General features: G+C 51.1%; 1 protein-coding gene across 1 annotated transcript; it reads left to right on the top strand.

Moving 5' to 3' along the window:
• Positions 1 to 10,171: 10,171 nt before the first annotated feature.
• Positions 10,172 to 13,871, top strand: LOC105840943 (retrovirus-related Pol polyprotein from type-1 retrotransposable element R1). The gene is given in 4 exon segments (XM_036288437.1): positions 10,172 to 10,365; positions 10,467 to 11,291; positions 11,293 to 11,851; positions 13,578 to 13,871. Coding segments are annotated over 4 exon segments (1,872 nt in total).
• The last annotated feature ends 4,748 nt before the right edge of the window (positions 13,872 to 18,619 follow it).

The raw sequence follows: 18,619 nt of genomic DNA, 5'->3' as shown, positions 1-18,619 counted from the left end.
TCAAATATTTCAATGTTACGTGTTAAGTTTTTTCTACATTTGTTTTTTTGTAATTAGTATCGACACTTATATAAAGCTATTGACGAGCATTGGGATGTATTCAGAAACGAATGTGGAAATTCAAATTTTGAAAGACTATTCTAAGTTATCACGAAAATTTACGAAATATTACTGCAGTAAGTACAATAATTACTACTATCTTTCTTAGCAAATTATTATTGCATGTTAATACAGTGATGTAATATATTATGTTACACAATTAGACAATATGATCTAATAAATTAAAAGTACACGGCGGGACAGATAAAATTAATATGAAACATAGATATTTAATTTTCGCTAAAAATAATTTTGTTAAGAACAATTTGAAAGTAATGACTTAAGATATTTTATAAATTTTAATATTAGTTAAAAAAAACAATGCAATTTATTCTCCCAATGTTATAGTGTTAATGTTTATCATGACCGTGATATTTATAACAATATCGTTAATCCCGCCGCTTTTAGATATTGTAAAGGCCTCTAAACGAGTCACGTTCGCATTTCTTCGCACTTGTAATTGATTTCAAGGTGGATAAAAATAAGTATTTTCTACCATTTACTTGTTACATTACCGCAGGAATTATGGCGGGTACAAATATCATAATGAGTACTGACACAATGCATATCGCATGCACTCTTCATGCTTGCAGTTTATTTGTTGCTTCGGGTAAATATACTATGAGGAGTGCCAATCAAGGTTTTGATACTGAATTCAATCAAATTTCACTTCTTTATTCGAATCTCAATTGCATCGATAAAATTTTATGTAAAAAAAAAACTTGTATGTAAAAAGTGTATCATTGATTATATGATGTAAAGTTCTTTTAATATACATGTATTTCAATATTAATATTGTACTATTGTCTCTAAGGAACGGTCGGGAATGATCACTCGGATTGTTAAATGCTTAATACCTCTTTATTCTGTATCACAGATTGTATATACACACACACGTATGCACACACCGTTACACGATATCACGCTGCTACGCTGCTACTGCCTTTCGACGGTGTTCGCTGTCCATTTTTATTTAAGTAATATAATATTCTGTAACAAAATTTATACATATACATGTGTGTGCAAACTTTACAAGATTATGTTGCTACTGTAACGTCCGGGTCTGGGGATATTTCTTCTTAATGTGTGCGTCGCGACGCCTCGGTCGCTTGACCGACGCGGGAGCTCTCCTTTTCGAATTTCGGGCAGCCCGCTTACACGGACTTTACCCGAGTATGGCGAGAGCTTGTTGCCGATGGAAAACCTTGTGAGGTTTGGTTAGTGTGACTTTGATGTAGTTAAGATTAAGTATAAGAAATCTAGATATATCTATATATGTATATATTTATTAATAAAACAACGTATAGTATTTATTACAAATATCGCTTAATTTTCGGGCGGAAATATAATGATTTGTGCTGTTGTATCACTATTGTATTTTGCTGTTGGATCTAAAGGTTCTAGTTCTGGGGGATCGTTGTCGGAGTCGCTGAGCGTAATTATCTCCGGCGCGTTAGACGTTAATTGGTTGTAATTTTCCAGAGGGTCGGTGTCCTCTTGGAACAAGTCGATGGAAGAGATTGCTCTTTCTGGCGGAGCGTCTGTGACTGGAGGAGGAAGAGGGGTGTGTTCCAGCGGGTAGCCCACGAAATTCTCAATTTCCTCGAAAGCCCGCTCTAGGGCTTTTTGTTGAGTTTTAAGGACCTTTTCTCTTTTCTTTTTCCCAGCGCGGTGGCAATTCTTCTTGATGGTCTACAAATAAACGCTTGGTGAAGCGATTGAACGCTTAGTTAAGCATCTTTCTGCGTCAAGGAAAATTAGGGCCGTCGAGTATATTCGTGCTTGTGAATAATTAACTAACTTATATCGCTGGCAAGCGATAGAATGCTCGCTAGCGGAATCTACGGTTTTGTTCACTTATATCGCTGGCAAGCGATAGAACGCTCGCTAGCGGAATCTATGGTTTTGTTCACTTATATCGCTGGCGAGCGATAGAATGCTCGCTAGCGGAATCTATGGTTTCGTTGAACACGAATATACCGGCTTTTCTAATTTCACTGACGATGTTTTAATCATTGAGCCTACTCACTTTTGGCGTTGTAGAATTCATCGTGGCACAAGGGAGGGGAGAGGGTTGTACCTAGAGGAGTTGTTTCACAATTATTTGGAAGTGGATCGGCAATTAATCTTTATAGTCCTTATTATCGAAAGGATTCCTTATAATATGGCGCAGTTCAAATTATGAAAATATCGGATAATATTCTAGGGAGCGAAAGTAAACAATAATTAATCAGTACTCACGAGTTATAATATAGTTTGAAGCAATAGCTCGGTCCAGTAACAATTAGATGGTTGATGTAGGTTGACGGTTGAAGGTGGTCGATCGCAGAGATGTGTTGATGACGGCAGTCTGTCGGAGCACGCACCGTTTAACTTAAGTACAATGAGTTGATCGCAAAGCTGTACGAGAGAGGTTGCAGAACTTGAAGATTAAAGAGTGACGCGTGACTGAGAACTAATGACCGAACTAATCGCTGAATAGGTATGCTGAACGAAAAAATAATGAATGATCCGGCCTCTGTGCGCGGATTTAAATAGGGCGCGGACAAAGGAATCGAGCAAAAATCGGCGCTGCGTTCAGCGGCCGCTAGCGCTCCGGAGTAGGGAACATGCGCGAAGCGCAAGAGTCGGTAAGAGTGGGAGTAATTCGGCGGCTTGGCGGGAACCGAGTTTCGGGGGCCGCTGATAAGGCGCGTGAGACCGTTTGCACGTGTGCGGATGTTTATTGGAGATATCTCGTCTAGGATTTCGTCGATCATTTGATCCGGAATATTTTTTGGCTAGGATCGCTTTCACAACCAAATATCTTGTCGGTTTATCAATCTTAATTATTTCCTGGGCGCGACATCTCGTCGCCAACGTGAAATGGATATCTTACGAACTATTTATGGCCGGAATTCATAGTCGAATCTTATTCAAGTTCCAGCTTAAGCACGATCTTGAGACGTCAATGCTGTTATTTCATTGGTTAAGTAAGTCTCAAGTCGGCTCGAAGCTAGACTTAAGACAATGCTTGAGCTTAAGATCGGTCTATGAATCCCGTCCTATGTTAAATGCCTAGCTATGGTTCACTGATCTTCCGACACGCCGTCCGGATATTACACGGATTAATTTCGTATTGTATTTCTTTAGGCGCGACATCCTGTCGCCGTCGTGTTGATAATAGCAGATTTTGTTTTAGAACCGCTTGGTTTGAATTTTTTAAGGATTCAGTTGACGAGATATCGTTTCTTTAATCATCCGACAATGCACGTGCAGGGGCCTTTACAAATATCCGGTTCTTATTTATCTTACAGTTAATTAATCCTCGACGAACCCATAAGCAATACGAGAATAAGAATTTAGAAGTTTAGACGATCCGATTGCCTATGCGCTCGTGCCGATAAGAGAGTTAAAATAATGCTAGATATAACCTAAAGTATACGTATATGTAATATATGGTTTTGATATATATGTACGTAATTTTAAAGTACGATTAAGTGCTTAATATTTGAATTATTATTATATAATGACGACTTAAACGAAAGTAGGAAAGGGCCATAGAAACGTATTAATGAGTAAGGTAATTCAGCGCGCGTGCATCCGGACAAGTTTCGCGAGAAAACTTTTGGACAAAATTTTCCGGACGCTGGGACGTTACACTACATAACAATTTCTACTAATGTAAACAATAATACACAATTATTAGTAATGCAATTAAAATAAATACTTTAATCTATTAATTAAAATGTAACGTAGATTACTATGTAAAAGATTACTACGTACGAAACTGTACAATTATTAGTAATACAATTAAAATGAATACTTTAATCTGTTAATTAAAATGTAACATAGATAATTACTATGTAAAAGATCACTACGTACTAAACTGGCGACGGTTTTTTTTGCATATTGTTCCGTAACCTTAAACTCACAACACCAACCATTTCACACTGAAAACGTTCGGAAATTAGAGCATATAGTATCCCCACTACTGAACCACTGAAATCACGGAAACACACTACTGGTGTGTATTTCCGAACGCAGCCTTAATCGAAACACACACTTCACTTGGCGCGTCGGCCAAGATTCGATACGCGAATTATCACGCGTCGTGTTATTTTACGTGCCGAGCACGGAACGATCGCACGCGGCAACAGCATTCTCTACTGCATTCGAGAACGGTCGCTGTGAACGCGCCACAATGTAACGTGGATGTTATACGTTCAATGTTTCACGCGCAAAAGCTCTCGAGAGCTCTCGTCGTTCACTTAAGTATGGGCAAAAAGAGTTACCCCCTCCCGCCGCTGTTTGCCAATCACGTGTAGCGTCGGTTTCCTGTTGCGCGGAAGTCGCACTTTCCCTTTCTCCTTCGGGTTGAACGAATCAGCGCTGCGTGACGCTGCTGTGATGCAGATGCCGCCGTGTCTTCCCCACTCCCGTGGCTTCAACCAATCGCTGACGTGTTCTCTGGGGTAGAGCAAGTGCATTCGTGGCTGCTCCTTTGGACTTAGCGAGTTTTATTATGTTCTTAACGCATTGCACTCAAAAGTGCAGTTGGTTTGCACCTAAGTGCAATAAATTAACAATATTTAGAATGTTCTACTAATGGTATATAAACAAGCTTTGGATGATTTAAAGGTTTCATAACATAATAATAGGATATAAATAAGTATATTTTATAGAATAGCGACTAATATACAGAATGCATAAGTTACTAAAAAGGATATATTTAATAGCTGAATAGTTATAATCAAAAATAAATGGTTGGTATACGACGAGTTGTTTCTCAAGCTCGTACATTATAAAGTAAAATATAAAAATTATATAAAATAAGCATGTAATCCTCTCACCGAGGTTCTATAAAATTGTTCTTTAACGTAACTGTACACCAGAGTCGTATGAGTCGTTTTGGAATAACTAGTTTAACTTATAGGTTTGCTCTAATATTTGAACTTAGGAAACATGACTCTTTATAATAAAATAAATATGTTCAGAACATGTCAAACTTAACCTATATGGTAATAAATGAAAATTAGTATTATCAAAATTAAAATTAAAATAACACAAAATAATACTGGTTGTAATGGCTTAACGCTGCGTATAGCGAAACACGCGACGGCGTGACACGCACACCAATCTTTAGCGCGGTTCTTCTTTCCTCCGTTCCGGATCTTGGGACCTCTCAAGCCTGATGGTGAGCACGCTCTTCCCGTCGATCTTTTTTGATTTTTCGGATTTTGTGGCCTTGTACTTCTTTGCGTCCCTGGGTCTTTTTTGTTTTGTCGTGGGTAGTCTGGGCGTCTGTCTGTCCCTGGAAGCCGGTCTCAAGGTTAGGGTTCTCCTTCGTCGTGTGCCACCTTGTCGTGGTGAAGGAGCTTTCTCCGTGGCCTCTATAGCCTCGATCCTAAGCGGACTCATCCGTGAGGGAGACGGGCCGCCGGCTGCGAAGAATCCAAGAGCACACGGTACGACCTTCCTTACGTTAGAGGGGGGGGGGTCGTATAGGGAGCCCAACGACTCCGTCAGGGCCCGTCTACGGGCTTAATCGTTGGTAGGGGATGAGGCACCCTGACTACAAACCTCCAGTGACATGGCACCGATAGGGAGGGATTTATTCTTCCCACCGGTCGGGGGTATGTTGGAATCCTTGCCACATTGCACGCTGGTGCTTTAGCAGCGGCGGGGAATCCGGGGTGGTTTGGGGGCTGGGCGAGGCCAGTACATTAGCCTGATGGCCGCACCCTGGCATCTCGCTCCGCTGCCCTCGGTGTGGTTGGTGACTCCCCATTGCATTGCACGCTGGTGCCCCGGCAGCAATTGGGAGTCGGTGTGCGGCGGAGGAGGGGGGTCCACTACATTGGCCCTATAACCGCATCTTGGTAACTTGCCCTTTTCTCTCCCTGTGTGGAATGCGTGGGCTGTGTGGCGGTCGCCGGGGATCCGGGTGTCTGGGACCGACGCGGCTTTCGCCGCGTGCGGCCTGGTACGTACGGTGCTCCCGGCAACCGGATTCTCCGGCCACCGTTGTGAGGGGGCCGTGGCCAGTCGGGGCCGCTCGGACGTATTCTGAGGCGGAGTCCGGCCGGCTCATGGCCAGGGGTGGGAGGCGGGGGCCGGCTCGGGGCCGCTCGGACTTATTTCATGGCGGGGCCCGGCCGGCCTCCGGCCTGTGGCGTGGGCCGCCAGAGGCCGCTCGGACTTATTCCGAGGTCGGGGCTCGGGGGCTGGGCCGGCAGGGCCGCTCGGAAATGATACGGTGTCGGGGCCTGCTGGCGGTGAGATGTTAAGTAACCCGCCAAGCGGTGACCGCGCCTTGTTCCGAAGCCGCCTGGCTGGTAGACGTGGCTCCCCCGGAAAGGGGGGACCTTTCCGGAGGGGGCGGCTGGTCGCCGCGGCGGGCAAGGCGGTGGAGGAGGGCGTGGACTCCTTCGCCCCATCCGTCCGCGGGACCCCCTGGGTGGCGCCGCCCGCTGCGGTGCCCGGGGCGTCGGAGACCCGGGACCTCTGAAGGCCCGCAGGAGCTGGGTCTTGATGCCCCAACCCGCGGGTTAGTAAGGGGCTGGAGCCCAGTGCCGGGGATGATTATTCCCCCGGCCCGAGGCATATGCCAGTCCCCCGGGGAAACTCGGGGCCCCGTCCGGGGTCCAATAATGGTCTCTAGGCGGGTAAGGGCATGCCCGGCTGGCAGAGCCACAGCGGAAAATGGGATCAATAAAATGGAGTTTAAATCTAAATTTTTTTTTGAGGTTGAAGGAGAGAGCAATAGTGAGGAGGAAATTGCTCAAAGAAGCTTTGCTGGGCGTTCGTGCCGTGGGGCCTCGTCCAAAGGAGAGGAGGTGGGATCGGGGATGGGGGCCTCGGCGTCACCGTCGCTGCTGTTATCGGCTGGGGAGCTTGTTTCTCCGCCGTCGAGGCGGCAGCGGCAAAGCCCGCCGGAGGCCCTCGCCGATGTAGGCCGCGGGGCCCTCTCCGCCCCCTTCTCCCCGGTTGAGGGACCCGAAGGTGAAGCGATGGATGTGGGGAAACCGTCGACACCATCGACGCCTGTTTTCCTCCGTAGGGGGCAGGGTTTTTTTCGGCCGTCCAGGCCACCGTCGCCGGCGGAGAACGTGGCAAGCAGCGTTGGTTCCCGTCGCGCTTGCTGCCAAGACGGGGGGGACGACGAGGCGTCCACGGACGCCGGGGAGTCGTCCGGCAGCCGCCCTGGTTTTCGTAAGAAGCCGCGATCGCACCAGGTGGGATTGTCGCGGTCGCAGCGCCTCGCGGAGATTGAGGACCGCGAGGATATAATTAGGAGGGCAGAGGAGGAGCTGGCCTCCGAGTGGTCCGAGGTGAAGATCACTCGGGCGGCCAGGGCCCTCCTTGGGGGGAGGATGGCCCGCCGGACGCCAGGGTCAGGGACCTGTCTATGGCGGATCTGGCGGAACAAATCTCGACGGGGGTAGCGGCAGTTTGTCGGATATTGGCATTTAAGAAATGGTACAAAGGCACCTCGGTGAAAACATTGCACGAAGTGGCGACAATTACCGAGAGTGCCCTTGAGGAGAGTGCCCCGGAGGCGCTCCAGGGATGGGGAGTTGGCGAAACTGGAGCGCCTGATCCAGCAGCGGGAAGCGGAGAACATTTCTCTGCGGGAGGAGATTTGGGCCCTTCGGGAGCAGGTAGTTACCCTGACCCGGAGAGGTCCTGTGGTTTGTCCCGGCGGCGGGCTGCATTCCGATGGGGAATTGCCGCCTCCGACGGGGGCTGCATACAGAGAGAGGCCCAGGCACACCTCCGGCTCGAGGAGAGGACAGTTTCGGGCCCGGAGTGACGCTGGGGGAAATCCCCCAAGCGTTCGAGGAAGGGGGGGGTCAGTCGGGAACCTGTGCAACGCGGGAGCCGCGTGGTCCTCGACTATGGAAGCCTTTGCTTTGCGTCTTATGGTCGAAGTGGGCGAAATGATGTCCGCCCATAATAGAGAAGCGCCCAGCGAGGCCCCCCCGAACAGGAGGCAACCGCGTGAGGCGCCAGGAGACGACAACCGCCGCCCCAGCCGCCACCCTTTTGGCTCGCCCGGTGGCTTTCCTACCTGCCACCTTCGATCACTCCTTCGGAGCGGTCGAAGGTGGTTGACCCGCAGGCGCTCGAAGGGCGCCAGCCCCCCTCTGTCACCTCTCAGCGGACTACGCAAAGAAAGGGGCGGGCCCCGCCAGACGCGCGGCCCCCCCCTCCCAGACCGAGACTTCCGCCCCGCCCCTTGTGAAGCGTTCCCACCCGTGGGGCGCGCTCCCAGTCGAGGTCTGAAGGATCGCTCAGCCGGGATGCGCTCCTCTATTATGGCCAGGTGGGCGGCCCTGGGGCCTCCCTGGGGGAAACGGCGGTGCCACCGGGAAGGAAAAGAAAAAAAAGAGGGAAAAAAAGAAGAAGGGGGCCACGGCCCCCGCTAGTGGGAAAACACCGCTTAGCGGAGCGCCCCTTGTAGGAAAAAGAGGGGGAGCGGTGGTCACCGTCCCCAAGTCTGCCGCGGTTGTTCTTACCCCTGTGGACGAAGGGAGGGTAACCGTCGCGAGGGCGCTGTCCGCCATTCGGGATCAAGTGGACCTTGCCTTCCTTGAGATTGACGCGCTTTGCCCAAGGCGTGCGATCACCGGGCGGTGGTCTACGAGGTTCCCGGAGAGGACAGCGCCGGGAGCGCGGATGCGTTGGCGGCCTCCCTGAAGGGTTTCCTCCCGATGGGGAATGTTAGCGTCTCCAGGCCGGTTAAAACCGCCAAATTCCGGGTGGCCGGCCTGGATGATCTGGTGACCCCGGGAGAGGTGGCCTCCGCGGTGGCGAAGGCAGGAGAGTGCGAGGCGGACCACAATGTGAGAGACGTAAAGCGTACTCCGTCCGGCCTCGGAGCGGTATGGCTCCGATGCCCGCCGTCGGCTGCCAGGAAAACTTTAGACGCCGGCGCACGGGTTTTGGTTAGATGAATGAGGGCGCGCGTGGAGCTGCTAGACCCGAGACCGGTCCAGTGCTACTGTTGCCTTGGTGCCGGGCATACCTGATCGCGGTACACTGGGCTGGTGGATAGGGGGGCTTGGTGCTACCGTTGTGGTGTGCCGGGTTCCCGGGCCGGCGGTTGCACAGCGGAGCCTTAGTGTCCCCTGTTTTTGGACATGGGCAAACCATCCGGGCACAGGTATGGTTCGGCCAGCTGCCCCTCCGTCTCCGGTATTGGGTGTGGTGGGGGGGGGCTGCGTCGAAGATCCAGACCCAACGCCGTTCCCCCAAAGGACCCCTAAGGTCCCGATAAGTGACCGCTTGGAGGAGGCGATGGACACCGCGGCATAATGCCCGGACACCCTCGCCGCTTCCTCCAGGCGAACCTGAACTGCTGTGCCAGGGCCCAGGGACCTTCTGGTCCAAGCCATGATGGAGCAAAGGGTGCAGCTGGCGGTCGTCTCTGACCTATCACATTCTCTCGGCCAGCGCCGGACTGGCTGGGAGACGTGGCGGGCTCGGCGGCGATCGTCTGCAATCGGACTGGAGCGTTGCCTCTTCCCCTCTCGTTGGTAGAAAGGGGCAGGGGATACGTCGCTGCTCGGTGGGGGGGACTGTGGTCGTCAGTGTCTACATCCCGCCTAGCGGGAAGTAGACACTGGGCTTCGGTGACACGCTGACCCGTATTGGGTCGGTGGTCGCCGCGGCCCTACATAGAAAGGTGGTGGTCGCCGGGGACTTCAAGGCCAAGTCGGCAAAGTGGGGTTTTCCGGTGACCGATGCTACGGGTGAGGTTTTTGACGGTGGGCCGTCGGCCTCAACCTTCGCGTGCTGAACGTGGGGTCGAGGCCAACGTGCGTTCGATGGAACGGAGTCTCCATAGTGGCCATCACTCTGGGGACTCCGTCCATTATGCGGGCTACGCGTGACTGGGAAGTTCTTTGGGAGTTAAAAACCGGTACGGATCACAATTACGTTCAGATGACAGTCTCCGACACCGCCGGGGACGCCCGGTCTTCAGCGAGGACGCGGCAATGGCGGCTGCCACTGCCAGGTCCTGGGAGGCGGAGGAGTCTCTCGGGACCTTGGATGTAGAGGAGGGGCGGCCTGGTTCCGGGAGGCGATGACGCAGGTTTTAATGTGTCCATGCCCCGGATTCGGGCCCCTCCTCTTTGCAGGAGGGTTTACTGGTGGTCGCCGGAGATTGCAGAGATACGTGCGGAGTGCGGTCTTCGGCGGCGCCGGTATCTCCGCTGCAGCTGCACGAGGCGCCACTCAGAGGCGGAGGCGGCTGCCCTGTATGGATCATATTGCGAGGCGAGAAGGGCTCTGCAGGGCGCCATCGCTCGGGCCAAGGCCCGGGCCTGAGACGAGCTCTTGGGGACTCTCAACAATGACCCATGGGGGCGCTTTTACAGACTCGTCAGCATCAAGCTAAGGTCGGGGGCCCCTCCGATCACTGAGAGCCTTCCTTTCAATTGCTGGAGGTGTCGTCACCGCGCTCTCCCCCCCATCCGGGGGACGGTTAGACGCTTCGACGCCTCCGGCGGACTCCGAGGACCGGGAGGTGATCTAGTCCGAGGAGTGGGGAGTAACGAAGGAGGAGCTCGGCCGGACTGTCGCTCGGCTTCGGGGCCGGATGGCATCCACGGTCGGGTCTGGGCGGTAACCCTTTCTGTTCTCGGGGACCGCCTCAGGCGGCTGTTTGACGGCTGCCTGATGGCGGGTCGGTTCCCCTCTTTTTGGAAGGTCGGTCGGCTGGTGCTCCTCCTCAAGGAAAAGCGCCCCGCGGACTCTCTCTCGGCGCATCGCCCGATATGCCTGTTAAATGAGGCAAGCAAGCTCTTTGAGCGCGTTATAGCTGCCCGCCTCCAACGGCATCTGGCGGGGGTGGGCCCCGACTCGGACAATGCTCAATTCGGATTCCGCGGGAGCCGGTCCACGGTGGACGCTGTCCTCCGTGTGCGGGCCCTTGTGGAGGAGGCTGTATCCCGGGGCGAGGTGGCGATTGCTGTGTCGCTTGACATAAGCAACGCGTTTAACACCCTGTCCTGGGGCCGGATCCGAGAGGCCCTCGAATGGTTCGGGGTGCCTCCCTACCTGAGAAGGGTGGTCGGGGACTACCTCAGTCGCCAATCCATCCGGTATGTCGGGCGGGATGGTAGTACGATCTCGAGGGGGACCGGTTGCCGGGTTCCGCAGGGATCGGTGTTGGGGCCGTTACTGTGGAACCTAGCGTACAACTGTTCTGCGGGGCTATATCCCTGATGGCTCCAAACTGGTGTGTTACGCGAATGACACGCTGGTGATCGCCACCGGGGATGACTGAGAAAGTGTCGGCCGACTGGCGTCCAGATCGGTAGCGCTGGTCGACTGGATCACGGAGTTGGGGCTAAGGGTGATCTGGTTTGCCGGACCTCGGGTGGGGCGCCCCCCTTGGCCGCACATAACGGTGGGGAGCATCCGGATCGAAATCGGGACCCGGATGAAGTACCTGGGTCTCATTCTCGACAGCCGCTGGGGCTTCCGAGAGCACTTCGGCAGCCTGGCCCCCCGACTAAGGGCTGTCACCTCCTCGTTGGGGAGGATGATGCCCAATCTCGCGGGGCCTAGGGATGGAGCGCGCCGCCTCTACGCGGAGGTGATGACGAGCGTGGCGCTCTACGGTGCGCCCGTGTGGTGGGTGGAGCTGCGGGCCTCCTGGAAGGCGGTGTGCACGGCGTCAGAGATGTTGCCATGGGCCGTTCTGGCGGAAGAGTACGCGAACCGTTACAAGTGGCGAGCGGCCCTCCGCCGGAAGGGGGTGACCTCCTTTTGGACACGTAACGATTGGACACCGCTCGATTGGACACGCACGATTGGACACGCACGATTGGACACGGCTCGATTGGACACCGCACGATTGGACACCGCATTATTGGACACCGCAGTTTTCTAGTGAATAACATTTATATATCATGTGACAGATTATCTAACCTTAAAAATATCTGGCAGAAAAAAGCTTCGATTTGCCAAAAAAAAAATTGAATTTTAAATATCTATATACGTATTTTTAGGAGCATCTCGTTTTGCGTGAAAAGTTTCAAACCTATGTGGTGCAGAAAATGCTCGCACGCGCACACACACACACACACACACACACGGGGGGGGTGCAAGGGGGGCCTTCGGCCCCCCCTCCCGCACCCACCCCGTCCAAGTCGCTAACCTATGCAAACTGTATTAGAAATCTGCATACACACACGTAAATGTGTGTGTGTATCCAATAATGCGGTGTCCAATAATGCGGTGTCCAATAATGCGGTGTCCAATCGTGCGGTGTCCAATAATGCGGTGTCCAATCGTGCAGTGTCCAATAATGCGGTGTCCAATCGTGCGGTGTCCAATAATGCGGTGTCCAATCGTGCGGTGTCCAATCGTGCGTGTCCAATCGAGCGGTGTCCAATCGTTACGTGTCCAAACGGGATACTCCCGCCGGGAAGGCGTAACCCCGGCGCCGAGGGCTTTCGAGAATTGGAACCTCCAGGCCCGGCGGCGATCCCTGGACCTCTGGTCCGAGCAACTCGCTCGGGCGAGGGAGGATCTGGGGTTGGTCGGGGCGGTCCGCCCGGTTCTCTCAGACTGGGTAGGTCGGGCTTACGGGCCCCTTACGTTTAGACTGGTGCAGGTGCTCCTCGGGCACGGGTGCTTCGGAGAGTACCTACATTAAATTAGGAGGGAGGTCGACCTTCGGTGTCACCACTGCCGGGCGGCTCGGGACACTCTTGAGGTGTGCCCCGCGTGGGAAAGTCAGCGCCGTGTCTTGACCAGTCTGATATTGCCCGCCGTGGTCGCGGCTATGGTGGACGACGAGGAGTCATAGAGGGCGGTGGCCTCCTGCGAAAAAGTCATGTCGCAGAAGGAGACGGCGGAGCGAGACCAGGAGGCCGATATGGCTGCCGATCCCGCCCGCAGGGCGAGGGGGGGCGGAGAAGGGCGGCGTACGGGAGAGTTCCCTAGCTGGCTCCTCGCTTCCCCCTGATGGGGCGGCCGGGGTGGGTCGTGGGGGAACACAACCTACCCCACCTTTTGGCTGCCCCAAGATGGGGGACGGGAAACGAGTGGTTACGTCTCTCGCCCTTGCACACATACGACGGAAGGGGGCGGCCGGTTTAAAACCCAGCCGTCCCTCAGGGATGGATTCCTCCCGCGACCATACTCTCACACATTTAATGTGGTTAGAGTACCGCGGGGGGGGGCATTCAGGGCGTACGGTGGACCGCGGTTGCGAACCTTGGTGATCCCGTAGTCCATCGGTTGCCCTGGAGGCAGGCAACCACCGAGGAATTTAGTGGGTATGCCGTCGCGCCTCTGCGGTTGCGCGGCGGTGAGTCCCACATAACCCTCGCCCTTTCCCCAGGGCGGGGGCATGCGTAAGACGCATTCCCCTCGTAAAAAAAAAAGATTGTGACAAGGGGTCTGAGGTTCGTCGGGGCGGTCCGCCCAGTCCTCTCGGACTGGGTAGGTCGGGCTTACAAGCCCCTTGCGTTTAGGATGGTGCAGGTGCTCCTCAGGCACGGGTGCTTCGGAGAGTACCTGCATCAAATTGGGAGGAGGTCGACCCCCGGTGTCACCACTGTCGGGCGGCTCGGGACACGGCGCAGCACACCCTTGAGGAATGCCCCGCGTGGACGGGTCAGCGCCGTGTCCTTACCAGTTTAATTATGAATGACCTTTCGTTGCCCGCTGTGGTCGCGGCCAAGGTGGGCAACGAGAGGTCATGGAAGGCGTTGGCCTTCTTCTGCGAGGATGTCATGTCGCAGAAGGAGGCGGCGGAGCGGGATTGAGAGGCCGATAGAACATCTTCAAAAATAGCGAAACCCTTAACAATGCTAACAAAAAAAAGGGGAAAAATTCGCCTAGATGACCATGCAACAAAATGCGTTCGACACTCAAAATAAAATTAACTACCGCACCGGTATTAAAATACCCGGACTTTAGTGAAAAATTTTTCGTCACTACCGACGCGTCAGATTACGCGGTAGGAGCGGTATTATCTCAAGGCACCGTCGGCCAAGACCGCTCGATCGCTTACGCAAGCAGAATAATGAATCGAGCGGAACAGAATTATAATACTACTGAAAAGGAATTATTGGCAATTGTATGGGCCGTGAAACATTTTCGGCCGTATGTATACGGTACAAAATTTAAGATAATTACAGATCACAAGCCACTCGTATGGCTATTTAATGTGTCGCACCCGGGGTCTCGTCTGATAAGATGGAGACTTAAGCTCGCCAAATATGATTACGAGATAATACACAAAGCAGGCAAAGGCAATACTAATGCCGATGCACTGAGCCGACATCCCGTAATAAAAGACACGGAGCACGTAAACACCGTCGAAGATAAAAACCGACAAAAAAAAGAAGAAACAGCAAACCGGAAATACACGGAAAAAGAAAATGTTCGGGATTCTGCATGTAGTGAGTTTGCGCCGTCACGTTAGATGGCAGCAGCTGTCGATCATCGCTCGCGTAGATCGCCGAGCACTAGCATGCGCGCCTACCTGCGCATAGCACTAGAAAGACTCTCTTCGGTACGTGCTCTCGATGGCAGCAGTTCGCTCTGTTTTCATAGTGCTAGTGCTTATAGTTTAGTGATCGAATCAACTCGTGAAATCATAGACTTCTCATCAGACAAGTGCTCAACGAAGGGCTCATTTCCCCCTCATAAGAGAGACTCAGCCACAATCTCTGGTACAGCATCAATCGAGAGACTCAAGCTCGTCACGCTACGCGCACGCCGGCGCCGCGTGACACCGGCTCACTGGGCATCATCGTCCTCACCGGTAACAATTAATACAATTTCTATCAAGTTGCTGGACATTATCTCTCAAATCTAGACTGTCTCAGTAGTGTGCTCACCATCCAGAAAGCGCGTGTGATATATAATTTGCGATCTGTAAATAAACGATACGACTCGGACATTTCAGAGTCCACGTGATACTGAATCATTGTGCAATTTATCAAAACCCTTTCCACGAACGTCCTCTCACCCTGCATTCCATCCTCAGGGGCATCCAGCGATCTCTTCGCGGAGTCGCGAACAGAAAAGGAACAGATATTATATGAATATCACGACGCTCCTCTAGGAGGTCATCAAGGAATCGCACGTACACTAAAAAGGATACGATTGGACCATAATTGGCGAGGCATCACGAAAGATGTGGAGGACTACATCGCAAAATGTGAACACTGCCAGAAAAACAAATTAAGAGCAAAAACAAAGATGCCTATGGTGATAACAGATACCCCCGAAAAACCATTTGAAAAATGCGCCATGGATATCGTGGGACCGTTAACGATAACGACCACAGGCAATAAATATATCTTGACCTTCCAAGATATTCTTACAAAATTCAGCAAGGCGATCCCGATTGAAAGTCAAGACGCAAATACAGTGGCACGAGCGTTCGCAACTAAAATAATTTTTGAACATGGAATACCAGAGAAATTACTCACAGACCAAAGTACGAATTTTGCGAGTGAGATTTTCAAGAATGTATGCAAATTGCTAAAGATCGAAAAAATGCAAACTACTGCATATCACCCAGAGAGTAACGGAACAGTGGAAAGATCACACCGAACTCTGGCAGAATATTTACGCCACTACATAAATACCGACCAGACAGATTGGGATGAGTGGCTACCGTACGCTATGTTCACGTACAATACGACACCATATACCGTAACCAGGCTTACCCCCTTTGAACTAATATATGGACATAGAGCTACCCTACCTACAGCCCTAAACCAACCGCCTAGATTGACATACTTTTACGACGACTATGCACAGGAGCTACGAGAAAAATTGCGAGCCTCAAACAGAATTGCAAAAGAAAGGGCACAAGAAAAAAAGCAAAAGGCAAAGAAGCAATACAATAAAAATTCAAAATCAGTAAGTTTTAAGGTCGGAGAAAAGGTCCTACTCTACGACGAAACGGTAAGACGCGGCCGATCGAAAAAATTAGACGCAAAAGGGATCGGACCGTACAAAATAATTGAGAAAAATAACGACGTTAAATATACAATAAAAATGGGACGAAAAACTATACGCGTACACGCGAACCGACTAAAACTATTTATAGAGAAGTGAAGGACTCAAGAAGTAGCAGATCCAGGCACCGCTCCAGGAATAATCACGAATTAATCCAGAGGGATACAAAACTTATGCACTAAAATTCACACTAATACAATTAAGGCAATAAAAATACACAAAAATACACACCAAAGTAACTATGTAACTACAGCACTATTAAGCAAAAGTTACGCACTACAAGCAAACTTTATTACACAAAAAGAAAGCGGATAACCATCACCTACTCCTCGTCCTCCCCATCGGGAAAAACGTCACACACAATGTAACGTTCAATAGGGACCCGAAATCGGGATCCCGTTCATCACCGGACTCATTCTCGAAGTCCGAGACGTCCATATCGTCAAGTACGCGACGAAAAAAATAAGGATTTACAACGAAATCCACCTCCGACTCAGGCAAATCCAGTTCGGGAAAATCGGGACGCTCGTCCTCCCTATCGGACTCCTCCTCACCAGGTAAAACCTCGTCCAAAAGGGAGCGTCTCAGATGCGCACAGTAATAAACGGACACAGCAGGCTGAGTGAAACGGACACAGTAACAAACGGACACAGACCAAACGGACACAGTAATAAACGGACACAGTAACAAACGGACACAGTAACAAACGGACACAGTAATAAACGGACACAGTAACAAACGGACACAGTAATAAACGGACACAGTAATAAACGGACACAGTAACAAACGGACACAGACCAAATGCGCACACTGCACATGCGCACACTGCACGTGCGCACGGACCAAATGCAATCCATGTACATTGCAAGCAGAGTAAAGTCCACATAGGTTAGCAGGTTGGACGGGGTGGGTGCGGGAGGGGGGCCGAAGGCCCCCCTTGCACCCCCCGTGTGTGTGTGTGTGTGTGTGTGTGTGTGTGTGTGTGTGTGTGTGCGTGCGTGCAAAGCATTCACTGCATCACATGGGTTTGCGACTTTCCGTGTATGCATTTGGTATGTGCGCATGTGCAGTGTGCGCATTTGGTCTGTGTCCGTTTGTTACTGTGTCCGTTTATTACTGTGTCCGTTTATTACTGTGTCCGTTTGTTACTGTGTCCGTTTGTTACTGTGTCCGTTTGTTACTGTGTCCGTTTATTACTGTGTCCGTTTGTTACTGTGTCCGTTTGTTACTGTGTCCGTTTGTTACTGTGTCCGTTTATTACTGTGTCCGTTTGGTCTGTGTCCGTTTGTTACTGTGTCCGTTTCACTCAGCTTGCTGTGTCCGTTTATTACTGTGCGCATCTGGGACTCACTCGTCCAAAACACCCTCCTTCTCAATCTCCCCATCGTCCATGAGGAACTCCCCCGCATTCTCTACGAAGTCCTCGAAAACCTCAAAACTTTCCCCCTCATCGGGAGCGAAATCGTCCAGGGCAATAACGCCTGGAACAGGCGACGGAGGTGGCGACGGCACTAGAAAACGCATATTTATATTTTTCCTTTTTCTCTTCGCGACACGCACTAAAAAAAAATCAGTGCACGACTAACTCCATAGAGACTAACGACAGCACGAGAAGACTCAAAACGCTGACATATAAAAAACCAAAGATCTGAGCATCTGAGACAATAACGCACCTTGAACTTGCAGAATAATCACCTGCACGCGCCTCAGCGACGGACTATCAGCCCAATCAGCGTACCATATAAAAAAATTCAAGGACAACCCAGGGATTTATTATGAGGAAATAGGACGACTACACCAAATCGAAGCCCATTGAAAACTAGTGATAAGGATGGACATCGCATTACTAGCACCTAGGCTAGAGCACATAACCAAAAGCATAGAACGCACTGACATAATGTGCAAATCATTACTAGCGAACGTAAAAACATGCAAGAACCTGCATGGAATCCTAGACAAGAGACACAATAAGACGAAACATCTGATACACACCGTACAGATGATATACAGGACGCCGACAGATAAGCGGCGCGGACGGAGTAGGCTCAATAGCCAAGACACTGTTCGGAACCATGGACGCCGACGACGAGAAAACAATTAACGAACAGCTGACGCTACTAGAGAACAACAACGCGGCAACGAAACACGCCGTAGAAAATCAACTAAAAGTAATTAACGCCACGATAGCCCACGTAGAGACATTGGAACAAACTATTGAAGAAAACGAAAACGCACTGACGACATTCCTAGAGAAAATACAAAACCAAAACTTAATACATAACAGACGATACGACTTAGATGAACATTTCACAGTTTTTAACGCTCTGACGAACGACCTACTACAAGACGCGTCCGAAATTATCGAATACCTAGCATATATAAAAGAAGGAATACTTCACCCTAAAATCGCGAATATAGACCGCATAATGGAAGCCCTCCGTGAGGCTAGTTTAACGTGGCCCCAGGGACTCTACCTCCCTACAAATATGTGAAATCACGACTGGTTAAAAATAGAAAAATTGATTAATATCAGCGC

This window comes from Monomorium pharaonis, chromosome 6, assembly GCF_013373865.1.
Source record: "Monomorium pharaonis isolate MP-MQ-018 chromosome 6, ASM1337386v2, whole genome shotgun sequence".
Classification (NCBI taxonomy): domain Eukaryota; kingdom Metazoa; phylum Arthropoda; class Insecta; order Hymenoptera; family Formicidae; genus Monomorium; species Monomorium pharaonis.
The sequence above is the reverse complement of the archived record's forward strand: the minus strand, read 5'-3'. Positions and strand labels throughout refer to the sequence as shown.